The 15,059-nt window shown below is 39.6% G+C and overlaps 3 protein-coding genes across 7 annotated transcripts in view; 2 read left to right on the forward strand and 1 right to left on the reverse strand.

The window, feature by feature from the left end:
• Positions 1 to 3,492: 3,492 nt before the first annotated feature.
• Positions 3,493 to 15,059, reverse strand: part of LOC311056090 (NLR family CARD domain-containing protein 3-like) — a 63,461-nt gene continuing 51,894 nt past the window's right edge. For all 5 annotated transcript variants that reach the window (XM_084072469.1, XM_084072471.1, XM_084072468.1 and 2 more), the window contains one exon: positions 3,493 to 4,124. In XM_084072469.1, the coding sequence (XP_083928595.1) occupies positions 3,568 to 4,124 (557 nt within the window). In that variant the 3' untranslated portion in view covers positions 3,493 to 3,567. The remainder of the gene's footprint in view (positions 4,125 to 15,059) is intronic.
• Positions 12,197 to 13,656, forward strand: LOC311055761 (uncharacterized protein; the record flags this gene model as incomplete). The annotated part of the gene is made up of 6 exons (XM_084072028.1): positions 12,197 to 12,361; positions 12,465 to 12,651; positions 12,808 to 12,884; positions 13,136 to 13,319; positions 13,473 to 13,615; positions 13,651 to 13,656. Exons 2-6 carry the CDS (start codon positions 12,477 to 12,479, stop codon positions 13,654 to 13,656), a joined length of 585 nt encoding a protein of 194 aa, XP_083928154.1. The 5' UTR covers positions 12,197 to 12,361; positions 12,465 to 12,476.
• LOC311056106 (uncharacterized protein) lies at positions 13,623 to 14,902 on the forward strand. The gene is made up of 4 exons (XM_084072496.1): positions 13,623 to 13,724; positions 13,855 to 14,026; positions 14,119 to 14,267; positions 14,594 to 14,902. The coding sequence occupies exons 2-4, from the start codon at positions 13,884 to 13,886 to the stop codon at positions 14,794 to 14,796; spliced, it is 495 nt and encodes a 164-aa protein (XP_083928622.1). The 5' UTR covers positions 13,623 to 13,724; positions 13,855 to 13,883; the 3' UTR covers positions 14,797 to 14,902.

The raw sequence follows: 15,059 nt of genomic DNA on the forward strand, positions 1-15,059 counted from the left end.
TCATTGTGATGTGTTGTGTCCTTTTTAAGGATTTTTGCAACTAATGGACATTTCTGCCAACAATTACATGACAAGTGTCCTCTCTAGCTATACTCTACACCAGACTCTAGCTATACTCTACACCAGACAGAGCTGACTATGTGTTTTCATTGGATGGCGGTTGCAGAGAGGCAGGTGTTGTTTGCAAGGCATAGGGATGTGGTTAGGTTGGAACTGGGAACCTTGTGGTTTCCAGTTCACTCTACCCCTGAGCCACTGCGGCCCCTACACAGATCCCTGATGCACTACACTGACACTCTTATCCCTAACAATTACACAACATTACATTACCCACTTCAGCCCGTTATATGTTCTGGCTATTTAAAAATATCAGATCTACAAGCTCACAATGCGTCGCGACACATTGTGAGCTTGTAGATCTGATATTTTTAAAAGATTTTAATACATTTTGAAAACTTGAAATGGAACATTCTGCATAATGAGTATTTTTACTTTTGTACTTCCACCACTGACCCTGAATGACATTATATTACTTTATAGAAGCTTATATTTATGTCTTATTACATATTATATTATTATAACTTTATCCTGAATGACATTATGTTCATTTACAGCAGTGTTTCTCAAACTTCTTTGTGTCAGGGACCCCCAGACTGATATATATTTATATTTGGCCGTGGACCCCCATCTGAAAAGGTTTTGTGTCAGGGCAGGGACCCCCACAATAGAAGATTTGTGTTAAAAAAAATAAAAATCAAAAACATCAGATCTACAAGCTCGCAGCGTGGCAAAAAGTGACGCACTGTGAGCTTGTAGATCTGATATTTTTGAACAGCCAAGATATACAATGATTGTGATGCTGTTTTAGCACGTTTTGCTGAGGACCCGCTGGAACCCCCTCAAGGACCCCTGGGGGTCCCCGGACCCCACTTTGAGAAGCAGTGCTTTATAGAAGCTCACATTTATGTCATATTACGATTCATGAATATGTAAATCTTTCCCTCTAAGATACACTTTAAGAGGAAATCACTTTCCATTAAAGGACAGATTGAACATAACTTTATACTTCACCTTTAACCACGTGAACCCCACTAGGAGGAACAACCACTACAAATAGCAGATCTACAAGCTTGTAGATCTGATGTGTTTGGTTGAAAAAAAGAAGGCACCAAGTACAGAGTGTTTTACTGAGTCTAGAGGCTCTGAGAGGATAAACTGAAGTGATATTAATAACTAATATTATCACAGTATTCTGAGGCACACCTGGACTTATCTTATACTTTGGCTGTTCAAAAACAGCAGATCTACAAGCTCGTAGCGCGGCACCGAGTGCCGCGCTACGAGCTTGTAGATCTGCTGTTTTTTTTAAATCATGAAAATGTGTGCAAATCTTTGAATATATATATGTTTTTAAAGTGAACATTAGTAACTCAAATCTTTGCTTCTGGGGGTCCCTGGAACAAAACATTTTGAGATGGGGGTCCGTGGCCAAATATATATAAATGTGGGGGTCCTTGACATTCTAAATCTTCTAAATCTTAACAGTTTTTGAAGAAAACGTATGTTGTTATAATATCAGTGGTTCTGAAATTTTTTCATGTCAAGGACCCCCAAAATGATATGTATTTGGCCGCGGAACCCCACCTGAAAATATGTTGTTCCAGGGACAAAGAGCAAAGATTTGAGTTCAAAATGTTCACCTTTTATAAAAAAAAAATAATTTAAGGGTTTGCACATATTTGGGTGATTTTTCCAAAAATAGCAGATCTACAAGCTCATAGCGTGGCACCCAGTGCCGCACTATGAGCTTGTAGATCTGCTATTTTTCAATAGCCAAAGCATTAAATATGGATAAAGGCTTAAAATGATTGTGAAGTCTTATTAACACATTTTGTTAAAACGTGGGTTCCAGCAAAATGTGTAAATAAAACATCACAATCATTTTAACCTTTTATAATTTACTTAGGCTATTCAAAAATAGCAGATATACAAGCATAGCTATGTGCTATGCATCTACACGCATAGCAAAAAAAAAAAAAGATAAAATAGATCTACAAGCTCATAGCGCGGCACCGAGTGCCGCGCTATGAGCTTGTAGATTTTTGAAAAATCTTGAACATTTTTTGCAAATCCCTGATTATCTACATTTTTTAAAGCGAACATTTGTAATTCAAATCTTTGCTTTTGGGGGTCCCTGGAACAACATATGTTGAGATGGGGGTCCCTGGAACAACATATGTTGAGATGGGGGTCCGTGGTCAAATACATGTAATGAGTTGTTTTATGTTTTGTATATAAATATATAGGTTTGTAATAATAAAAACAGATTGAGGTTGTCAAGTCAAGTCAAGTTTATTTGTATACTGCAGCACATTTAAAAACCCAAAGTGCTTTAAGAGACAATATCAACATATAGACTGTGAGATCTATTCACAAAGCTATAATAAAAGCCTATTACGTAACCAGAAAACTAAAACTAATACAAACAAAACAACAACAAACAACAACAGAGCCTTTAGTTTGGATTTGAACTTCTCAATGGTGGAGCTAACTTAATGTGGAATGGATCTACAAGCTCACAATGCATCCCCCCTGTCTGAAAATAGCAGATCTACAAGCTCACAACACATCCCCTCTGTCTGAAAAAAAGCAGATCTACAAGCTCACAACGCATCCCCCCTGTCTGAAAATAGCAGATTTTTATTTAACCTTTATTTAACCAGTAAAAACACATTGAGACACAGTCTCTTTTTCAACATCTAGATCTACAAGCTCACAACACATCCCCCCTGTCTGAAAATATCAGATCTACAAGCACACAATGCATCCCCCCTGTCTGAAAATAGCAGATCTACAAGCTCACAATGCATCCCCCCTGTCTGAAAATAGCAGATCTACAAGCTCACAATGCATCCCCCCTGTCTGAAAATAGCAGATCTACAAGCACACAATGCATCCCCCCTGTCTGAAAATAGCAGATCTACAAGCTCACAATGCATCCCCCCTGACTGAAAATAGCAGATCTACAAGCTCACAATGCATCCCCCCTGACTGAAAATAGCAGATCTACAAGCTCACAATGCATCCCCCTGTCTGAAAATAGCAGATCTACAAGCTCACAACACATCCCCTCTGTCTGAAAATAGCAGATCTACAAGCTCACAACGCATCCACCCTGTCTGAAAATAGCAGATCTACAAATTTACAACACAACCCCCTGTCTGAAAATAGTAGATCTACAAGCTCACAACACATCTCCTCCTGTCTTACAATAGCAGATCTAAAAGCTCACAACGCATCCCTAACCTGACTAGCCAGATGAGGGCGGTATTGAGTCTTAGCCTGTGAAACAAAGTTGTGTCGCAATAGCTTCTTCCATTCCATCCCCCCCCCCCCCGTTTGAAAATATCAGATCTACAAGCATTGCACTGGAGGGGGGGGGGGGGGGGTCAAGTACAGACCCCTGGGGGACCACAGTCAGCTAAGTACAGTAGTATGTATACTGTATCTGTAAGCTCTACTATATATTCTATATACATACTGTAGGGTGTAAGTGTTTCAACAAGTTTACCAGATCTCACACACCTCTGCTGCACCATTCCAAACATATATCCCTGCATAGAGAGGTTGTGTGAAGGTGGTGTTTACTGTATAGAGGAGGGTCTGTTTGTTGTCATTAATACAGTAGAAAGACACAGTACCTGCTCTGTGATCTGTGTACACGCCCATTACCCCCTCACCCCTCTGACCCCCCCCTGTGGAGACATCAGGTCCTGACAGTTTAGTCTGAATGCTGTTGTGATAGAACCTGTAGTCTGAACCATGTGACCAATATAACATCCAGGACTTGTCATTGTGACCAAAGCCTGATATCCCCTCCTCCTTTCTGGTGATGTCTATATAACTGACTGCTACACCAACACATGCTCCTCTCCATTTTACTTCAAAGTAACAACGTTCAGGCAGACTCTCTTTACTCAACACCTGATCCCAAGAGGTAAATCTGTGTGGATGTTCAGGATGATGTTGGTCTTGTGGTCCTGTATGAGTCACCTTCCTGTTCTCCTCTGACAGGATGAGGTATTTGTACACTGTGTTTTCATCCAGTGAAAGCTGACAGGAATCTGTGAGAAAAACAAAAGACAAAATATCACAACTAATGAAACACTTTACACCTGAGTCACTGTGTCGGCCATGTTATTAATGCTGAACATTTAGAAACTTAACCCATTAAGACCAGGAACACATCTGTGTCATTTTAACTTTTATTTATCCGTTCAATAATCAGTGGTGGAAAAAGTACTCACTGTAAAAGTATCAATACTGCAATGTAGAAATACTCTGTTACAAGTAAAAGTCCGGAATTAAAACAATATTTGCGTAAAAGTACAAAGGTGCTCTAAATGTACTTAAAGTACCAGAAGTAGAAAGTACTCATTATGCAGAATGTCCCATTACCCAGTTTTTAAATGTATAAAACATGTAAAAATCTTTTGAAAATAGCACATCTACAAGCTCACAATGCGTCTCATTGTGAGCTTGTAGATCTGCTATTATAAAATGGCCGAAATCTATATAGGGCTGAAGTGGTTTGTAATAATAATCAAAACTACAAAGTAACTAAAGTTTTAAAATGAAAAAAATAGTGGGTTAAAATTGCAATATCTGCTTCTGAGATGTAGTGGAGTAGAAGTAAAAGTACTGAAAATTGGAAATACTCAAAATTGTACTTAAGTACAGTACTTGAATACATGTACTTAGTTACTTTACACCACTTTCAAACTTTCTTTTTTTGGCTGTTTAAAAATAGCAGATCTACAAGCTCATAGCGCGGCACTCGGTGCCGCGCTACGAGCTTGTACTGGAACAAAATATTTTACAAATGTTCGCTTTATAAAACTATAATATTCAAAGATTTGCACACGTTTTCATGATTTTTCAAAAATAGCAGATCTACAAGCTCATAGTGCCGCGCTATGAGCTTGTAGATCTGCTATTTTTGATCAGCGATGCGTTCTCGGTCTTAATGGGTTAAATGGGTCCCCAGCTAAATGTGTTAATATAGCATCACAATCATTTTTCAACTTTTATAATTAGGCTATTCAAAAATAGCAGATCTACAAGCTCATAGCGCGGCACCGATCTGCTCTTTTAGAAAAATCGTGAACATTTAAGCAAATCTTTGAATATATATTTAAAGCAAACATTTTTAACTCAAATCTTTGCTTCTGGGGGTCCCTGGAACAACATATTTTGAGATGGGGGTCCGCGGTCAAATCCATATAATTGTGGGGGTCCTTGACATGGAAACAGTTTGAGAACCACTGATATTATAACAACATACGTTTAGAAAAATGATTTAGAAGACATTTGTAGAATCCCCCAGAAGCAAAAAATGGAGTTACAAATGCTCATAGCGCGGCACTCGGAGCCGCGCTATATGCATTTTATAAATATAGCAGCTTGTAGATCTGAAGTTTAAGATAATGCTTCAATTAGATAGATCTAATTGAATTAGATAGCAGATCTAGAGGCTCACAATGTGTCACATTGTGATGTGTTGTGAGCTTGTAGATCTGTTATTTGCACTTTTCATACTGAGACAAAAAAAATCCTCAGTGTTAACCCATTAAAACCAGGAAAGTGTTTTGGAACAGTGGTTCTCATAAATAGCAGATCTACAAGCTCACAGTGCGTCACTTTGTGCCACGCTGCAAGCTTGTACATCTGCTATTTTTTTACATTTTTGAAAAAACTTGAAATTGAATGAAACTTTTTGAAAAAAAAAAAAAAGATTTCTGGGGGTCCCTGACATAAAACATGTTCAGTAGTGGGTTTGGTGATGTTCTATATTGTCTGAATCAGCTTTGTTTGTGTTTGTTTATGTGCTAAAAGAGTGACTTTGAGATCTGTTTCAGCGTACAATGTAAGTCAATGAGGAGCATATTTAGAATGATTAATTTCTAATCAATGGAGAAATTATTTTACATTTCTTGTCCTTTGGAGTTCCATCATGACATCAAGGTAACTACACAACCCAAACCTCTACCACAGTGGTCTGGCCCTTTAAATGAATCACTGTGACTATGAAGGTTGTTCAGAGCAATGGTTCTCAAAGTGGGGTCCGGGGACCCCCAGGGGTCCTTGGGGGGGTTCCAGGGGGTCCCCAGCAAAATGTGTTAATATATTATCACAACAATTTTAACCACTTTAACCCTTTATACTTAGGCTACTCAAAAACAGCAGATCTACAAGCTCATAGCGCGGCACCGATCTGCTATTTTTGAAAAATCTTGAAAATGTTTGCAAATCTTTGTATAAATATTTATGTTTTAACATTTTTAACTCAAATCTTTGCTTCTGGGGGTCCCTGGAACAACATATTTTCAGGTGGGGGTCCGCGGCCAAATCCATATCATTGTGGGGGTCCTTGACATGGAAACAGTTTGAGAACCACTGACATTATAACAACATACATTTATTTAAATGTTTTAACTGTTAGAATTTAGAGACATTTGTAGTTAAAATGTTCAACTTAAATATATATATATTCAAAGATTTATGAAAATGTCATGATTTATTCAAAAATAGCAGATCTACAAGCTCATAGCGCGGCACTCGGTGCCGCGCTATGAGCTTGTAGAAAGTATAAGATAATGTTTAAATCAGATAGATCTAATTACATTAGATAGCAGATCTACAAGCTCACAATGTGTCACATTGTGATGTGTTGTGAGTTTGTAGATCTGTTATTTGTACTTTTCATACTGAGACAAAGTATATTGTTGCTGTCAGGCAGAAACCTTGTATCTCCATATTAATCAAAACTATTGAAAATAGCTGATCTATAAGCTCTATATGAGGTTTACATCTGACAGACACACACACACACACACACACACACACACACACACACACACACACACACACACACACACACACACACACACACACACACACACACACACACACACACAGTAAAATCAGTGTTAACCCATTAAAACCAGGAAAGTGTCCTTTTAGATTTTAGTGTTTTGGAACAGTGGTTCTCATAAATATCAGATCTACAAGCTCACAGCGTGTCACATCGCGCTCGCTGCGAGCTTTTACATCTGATATTTATGAACAAAAAAGATTTCTGGGGGTCCCTGACACAAAACATGTCCAGATGGAAGGGGGGGGGGGGGGTCTCTGGATTAGGAAGAAAACCCGGACTGGATCCGCGGATCCAGATCTTCAAATAGTAAAGTCAACAGGAAGTTAACATTTGTATTAAATAAATAAACAGTACTGGGTTTGGTGATGTTCTATATTGTCTGAATCAGCTTTGTTTGTGTTTGTTTATGTACTAAAAGAGTTACTTTGAGATCTGTTTCAGCGTACAATGTAAGTCATATATGTCAAACTCAAGGCCCGCGGGCCAAATCAGGCCCGTGAAAAATTATGTTTGGCCTGCGAGATGATATTGAATTACAATTATAACTGGCCTGCCGGCATATCAAAATAAAAAAATGTATTGAATTTTTTGTTCGCAAAAAAAATATTCCCACTCGCCTCTCGCGTCTATCCGTCTCCTAAATATAACCTCAGTAAACCAAAACAATGGGGCGAGTGGGGTTTTGGGTAGCCTCGATCTCCAGGCTTTTATTTTTTTAGTTTTGCTAAAAACTAAAAGGGGTTTTGGGCGCACTGACTGTTTACCAGTCCCGCCATGCAATGCGAGAGTATTTGTATCCAGAAACCGCGTCTTCAGTATTCATCACACTGTGACTGCAGCAGTGGCACTGACTGGCAGCGTATCGCATTCATTCGCCTGTGGTCGACAGGTACCCCTCTCCCCAAAAATGGCGAAACGAAAGGTGGACTCTGAGCAAAGGGATTTTCAAGCCAGGTGGGAGGCAGAATACATGTTCACCGATGTAAAGGGAAAACCTGTGTGTTTTCTGTGTGGAGACAGTGTGGCGGTAATTAAAGAATATAACCTAAGAAGACATTTCTTAACGTCAGCGAAACACAAAGAGATAGACAAATACAAGAATTGGACATGGAACAAAGGCTACAGAAGGTAGAAGAATTAAAAAAAAGGTCTGAAGTCCCAGCAGGCTTTGTTCACAAAAGCCAAATCACAAAGTGAGTCTGCTGTCAAGGCCAGTTTTATTGTTGCAGAAGAGCTCGCAAAATCAGCCCGGCCTTTTACCGAGGGAGAGTTTATCAAAAACTGTATGATGAAAGTTTGTGACGCCGTGTGCCCGGAAAAAAGGCAATTGTTTTCAAATGTGAGCCTGAGCAGAAACACCGTTGCTGACCGTGTACAAGAGCTTTCCACCAATCTAAAACAGCAGCTTGTGAGAAAGGGAAAAGAATTTGTCGCATACTCCCTTGCTGTGGACGAGAGCACGGACATATCTGACATTGCCCAGCTGTCAATTTTCATCCGTGGAGTGGACTCTAGCCTGTGCGTAACTGAAGAGTTTTGGGGATTACGTCATATGCATGGCACAACTACAGGAAAAGATCTGTACGAAGAGGTCTCCAGGTGTGTAAATCAGTGGTTCTCAAACTTTTTCATGTCAAGGACCCCCAAAATGATATGTATTTGGCCGCGGACCCCCATCTAAATATATTTTGTTCCAGGGACCCCCAGAAGCAAAGATTTGAGTTACAAATGTTTGCTTTAAAGGGTCTACACCATGAATTTTAACTTTTTCTTCATTTATGTGTGTTTTTGGTCTCCCCCACCTCTCTTAATTCTGTTCCAAAAAATACCCGACTTCGAGCATGCAGGCTTTCATAGGCTATTTGTGGTTTGTATGTAAATTGGTCTGAAAACAGGCCGTGGGATTTGTTCCCCCACCCTACGTAGGGTCCGGGAGAGTCCCTCCCCCCTCCCCTCCCCTCTTCCCTCCCCTCTTCAGTTCTACATTTGCATATCCTCCTCTAGTTTTTTTGTTGTTGTCAATGTCCGCCATTGTTGCTGTGCGCTCGCTGGATACGCTACTTTTATTGACTTAATACTTATTAGTAGTTTGTATTTTTTATAACTTTTATATGCTATCATGCATAAGGCTAAGGCTAAAGCTGCAGGCGTAACTCATTTCAATAAATGTGCAGTTGTAGACTGCGTGAACCAAAGCATGTTTACACATCGAGTTCCTGTTCAAGGGGATATAAAAGCGCAGTGGATTAATTTCATTTTTGACGGCCGCGTTCCTGTGGCAATCAAGCCAAAACTTTTTGTGTGCCACAATCATTTTACGACGGAGGACTATCAAAACCTCTCTCAGTTCCAAGCTGGTTTTGCAACCCAAGTGTTTTTGAAGCGGAACGCAATACCAACTATCCGTCAGTTAACTGTAAGTACTTCTGAATACTTTAATGTGTTTGTGTGCTGTTGAAACTCGTTCAATAAGAATACAGTAGTGTTTGTCACGCAATGTGAAAGTGCAAAGTAATACCCGCATTCAATGTAGAAACAGTATGCAGATTGTATTGGAACTAGTATTTTTTATTTTATGCAAAGCACGTCATCCAAGCGTAATGTATAGAACCTAAAGGGTTATAGCGTGCTTAATGTCCTCAAAGTCACGCTTCCAACAAGCTTTGAACTCAGCAGATTGGACCTTTTATTCCAGAGTTAATGGCCAAAACATCTTGAAAACGGCCACTTGGTTTTCGATCGCCGATGTTTGATTTATTTTTTGGGGCTAATATAGGTTGGGGGGTGGGGGGGATTCGGGGGAATCTAAATGTAAATCTTGGGCAGGGAACCCCATTGTTATGTCGATTAGTTGTATACAACTGTTGTTCACTGTGGTGTGGGCAGTACAAAAGTATTGGCATAAAAATGTTGTCAAATTAGAGAAAAACATTTTTACTCATTACACATAATGTCCCATTACGCAAGTTTTCAAAATGTAAAGACATCTTTGGAATATAGCAGATCTACAAGAGCTTGTAGATGTGCTATTTTCAAAATACCACAAAGTATATAAATTGCTGAAGTGGTTAATGTATGATTTGTAATAATAATCAAAATCTGCAAATAAACCAGTAAATAAAGTTTAAAAAAAAAATGTAGTTGAATACAACTACAATATTTGCTTCTGAGATGTAGTGGAGTAGAAGTGAAACTGTTGTACATTGGAAGTACTACAGTAAAGTAAAATTAACAATACATTGTACTTCAGTACAGCACTTGAGTAAATGTACTTCCACCACTGAGCACAAATCCCCCCTCCCCATGTAAACCCAATAAATAGATGGACCTATTCTGTAGACCCCCTCCCCTCCCCCGTGCTTTTCCTTACTAATGGACCCATAATGGTCCATTTGGTTTCATTTTACACTCTCAACAGTTTCAGATCTATAAGGGTTCATTTGGTTACCAACTCATCCATCATTTAGCTCTATGGGGATCACCTGGAACCTCAAGTACCACTGGCCTACAGCCTGTATACCCCCTCCCCTCCACCTTGCATTCCTTCCTATATGCTCTATGCACAGCAGCCATTTTGGAGAGAAATTGGGCCTCATCTTATTTCCTTCACAGGTTTTGCCAATGATGCTAATGAAGGCTTTGTTCCATTTCAAGTTGCACTGTGGTTCTCAAACTTTTCTATATATATTTGAAGGACCCCCATAACTCTGAGAGTGTACAAATGGAACCAAATGTACCCTTACGGGTCCATTTGGTTCCATTTGGTTCCACCTTGGTTCCATTTGTAAACTCTCAGAGTTACACACCTTTTAAAATGCACAATATCAACACCCTGACTCTGTTTGACCAGAATGGAACAAAGCCTTCATTAGTATCATTGGTAACACCTGTGAAGGAAGTAAGAAGAGGCCCAATTTTTCTCCAAAATGGCTGCTGTGCATAGAGCCTATTGTCTTCCAAAGTGTCTGAGCACCCTTATCTTTGCATTTTACATTCTCACCCCCTCCCCTTGTTTGCATAGAAAATGTGTCGACCCAAATACATTTAGACCACTGTCATTTATAACTCCATATATAACTCCATTTCCATTCCCATAAATACCAAAGTAATAATCTAATTGCTCTTGTTGTATATTTTTATACTACAGGTACAGGACACTACATCACAGGTGTCTCAGCCAAGCACATCAGGATTGTTGCAGAGAAGAATGGAGGACTTTGCTTGTCAATATAAGCCTCAACAACGTACATATTGCACACAGCTGAAGTTGAGGAAACCACAGTTTCGTAGCATTGGTAGGTTACAATTTATTGTGTCCTCTATACAATTTAGGCATTTAGCAGACACTATTAATCCAGAGTGACTTACAGTCCTTGTTTGTGCAGTTGTACAAGGCAAGGACAACACAAGGTAATACATCAAATGCATAGAAGTGGTAATCTAGGGTCATAAGTTCAACAAGAACCTAACATCAGTATTTAGCCTTTACATACATCTAGCCTTTGCATAAGCCTCCATGGTCGTCGAGCCTACGACCAGTGCTACTGGCAAAGGTCTATATTTGTGATAGTGGTTTATATTCTTTTTAATGATTGTGTCTTTCAGGTATACAGACAGATCCAGTTTCGTCTCCCCCGCCTCCCAACACAGAAGAACGTGGAGTGAACACAGACCAGCAGCACCCAGGCAGCTTTGCACCACGCCTTGGGTCAACACCATGTAAAAGGCCTAGATTACATGATGTTGACGAGGAAGATGAGGAGGAGGGAGACACCATAGAAGGACAGTCTATCAGTATGGTTGTTGAAGAGTCTGGTTCAGAATACAACCCTGATGAATCCCTACAGTTCTCACAACTTAGCCAAGATGTGATGTAAGTAACACATATATATTTGCGTCAAATGTTTCTAAAAGCAGCAGCAGGGTGTTGTGCACTTCCATATTTTATATATTTTGTAACTCTTGACAAACTTGGAAAAAATTCTACACCATTTACACATGTTCATTGCCGAACAAAACTAATTTCCAAGGTGGTAATGTGGACAAAAAGGGTAGTTAACATTTTGGATTATTACTGGTATGACAGAGCGGGAACAGTAAATACATATGGCCTCTAAACATGTTTCCTTCTTCATCTTTTGTTGCAGAGCAGCACAACCGATTCCTGCTCATGAGGAAAAGAAATACATTGTATTTGAGTCCAAAATTATGGAGCTCTTCAAAACATGTTCAGTGTGCCAGCAGGCTTTGATGGTTACTGTTCTAAACAAAGGGACCCTACTGAAAGTCTTCTATGAGTGCAACTACTGTGTTTCCAAGAGCACATGGGAGAGTCAGCCTATGATTGGATCAACTCCAGTCGGCAATGTCCAGCTGTCTGCAGCTGTGTACCTCTCTGGGGGATAATTTTCAAAAATACAAAAGGTACATAATAATGTATCAATTCTGTTGTTCTATTGTACTTGTATTTGTTTGCTATTATTTGAATTTGAAACTTTTGTTTGGATGAATTTGTGTCACTATACAGATCTCCAAAGCGATGAATTTGCAAATACATACAAACAACACCTTCCTTCGCCACGCAAAATGTATGATTGAGCCAGCCATTATACACACCTGGAGAAACTCACAGAATGAGATGCTGCAGGACTGCAAACAGAGGGCAGGCACTGAGGGTGTCATTCTTGGTGGGGACATGAGAGCAGACAGTCCTGGTAACTAACCTAATTTTTGTTTTTGTTTTTCAAAAATAAATACTGTCTTTGTGCTTTACACAGTGGATATAAGTGGCACTTCATTTGTCAAAATAGAATATCTTTATTGATTAAAATACTGAAGCTGTTTCTAATTTTTCTATGCTTTATTCAAAGGCCACTGTGCAAAATATGGGAGCTACACTATGATGGACTTGCAGAAAGACAGGGTCATTGATCTCCAACTGGTTCAGGTGAGTGTAAAAAAAGGTGTGTTTGTGTGGGTAATCCTCCAGCACAGTCAACAAACTCCCTACACGTTTCAGAGTAATCTTATTCAATAGGATTAAACATTAGGCATTGGGAGGGGGGGTCTATTTTCCCCTGACCAGGCCCCTTTTCCCACTTGCAAAGCAATAAAACCTGTGTTCATTCAGATTGAAGACTATTTTACAACTACAGCACAACATACATTGCTTTGCTTTTTAATCTTTTTTTTGGACAGAGCAATGAAGTGGACAGTAGCTACCACATGGAGTTAGAAGGCCTGAAGAGGAGCCTAAAATTATTGAAGGACCGTGGTGTGAAGGTGAACTGCATTGTCACCGATCGCCACCCTCAGATACAGAAGTTCCTGCGGGAGGTCGAAAAAATCCCTCAATTCTACGATGTCTGGCATGTGGAGAAAGGTATAGTATAGTTATTGATAGGGAAGTGACACTTTTCTACTATTTACTTTGTTACACGGTTTTATGTTGCAGATCTGCTATGTTCAACAATTTCGTGTGAAAATGCAATGACTGACTAAAGGCATTCTACATTCATGTTATTCTACATTTCAGGTCTATCCAAAAAACTGGAGGGCCTGAGCAAGGTGAAGGACTGTGAAAAAGTACGTGCTTGGATTCGATGCATACGTAATCACATGTACTGGACTGCAGCAACATCAACCACACCAGAAGTGAGAGCAGCTAAATGGAGAGCCGTAGTGAACCATGTCTGTAACATTCACACACACAGGAATGAACCAGATTTCCCCCGATGCTTGCATCAACGGCGTCGAACCAGGGACCCAAAGAAATGGCTTACACCAGGTGCGTTTGTAATATGGACAAAACCTCCTTTATATCATTCAACAAAATGAAATGTATTATTTTGTTGTGTATTGTTCTGTATTTGAATGAATATAATTATTGGTTAAAATATTATATTTATGAATTTCAGGAAGTGCTGCAGTCTACAAGCTTGACAAGATGTTGTACAACAAGAGAGTCATGACAGACGTTGAAAAACTCAGCCCACATCACCAGACCTCTTCACTTGAATCTTACCACAGCGTAGTGATTCGATTTGCCCCCAAAAGCGTCGGCTTCAAATTCATTGGAATGCTTTGCAGGTAATTAAATATAAAAATTAAAATAGGAACATAAATGTTATATTTTTTAGCCTTATTTCAATTTATAGTTGTAATCTACAATCTGCTTACAGACTCTACCTTGCCGGACTGCATTATAACGAAAATGCAGGACGGCCTCAGAGGATTGGACTGGATGGCAAACCACTCTTCAAATTAGCCTTCCCAAAAGCAAGAAAAGGAGAATGCAGAGGAAGGGCAATCAAGTGTGATCCCACGTTTGGTAATACTTATATTTATTTGCATTAAAAATATTTTAAAAGTATTACAAAATATTAAAAGAACTCTAATTACTGTACATATCTTTTACACTGCTGTTATTAAAATGTAGTGCTGACACTTACATTAAATAAAATATGAATTACAACTACAAATACTGTAGCAGCACTTCTCATACCAATAAAAAATAAAGTGTTTATAACATTTTAAAGTGACATAAAAAAAAACACACCAGTGTAGAACACTTTAGCAGCCTGTGGTCCAAAAAGTTAGAAAAAGTCAAAATGAGAAGGTAAACAAAAATAAAATGTCTTCTTTTTCCCCCAACAGGTTATGTGGCCGACTTGCAGGACTGCATCTTCAACCAGGTCATGATGCAGCCTGAGCCAAACCCCTACGTAGCAGCGGTGAGGGAAATCGTGGTACCAGAAGACCTGAATGCACGCTACGAACGCCCCGACAGGGAGGAGGTCATTGCTGCCTTTGTGTCTCGGTTCAACCGAGGGGAAGAGCTCCGTGGTGAGCTCAGTTGAGGGCGTGCGCTCTGAAGCCGACATAGTGGCCTCGGGCATCCGGGAATTCTGCTCGAACCCGGGTCACCACACAGGAAGGGATGACACGTCGAACACGTCGTCCTAACATGCCATACACCCAGCTGACAAACATCCGATACGCCAAATACCTGTAGCGTCTGACATAAGGGAAAACATGGGTTTTAGTGTATTATTAAAAAATGAAAGTTTGACAATACTGCTGCAGTAATGAAGAGAAAGCCAGGTTGTTGACTAAACCACTG

The sequence above is a fragment of the Gymnoscopelus microlampas genome (genome assembly GCF_963454915.1).
Source record: "Gymnoscopelus microlampas genome assembly, chromosome: 11".
In the NCBI taxonomy this organism is placed as follows: Eukaryota; Metazoa; Chordata; class Actinopteri; order Myctophiformes; family Myctophidae; genus Gymnoscopelus; species Gymnoscopelus microlampas.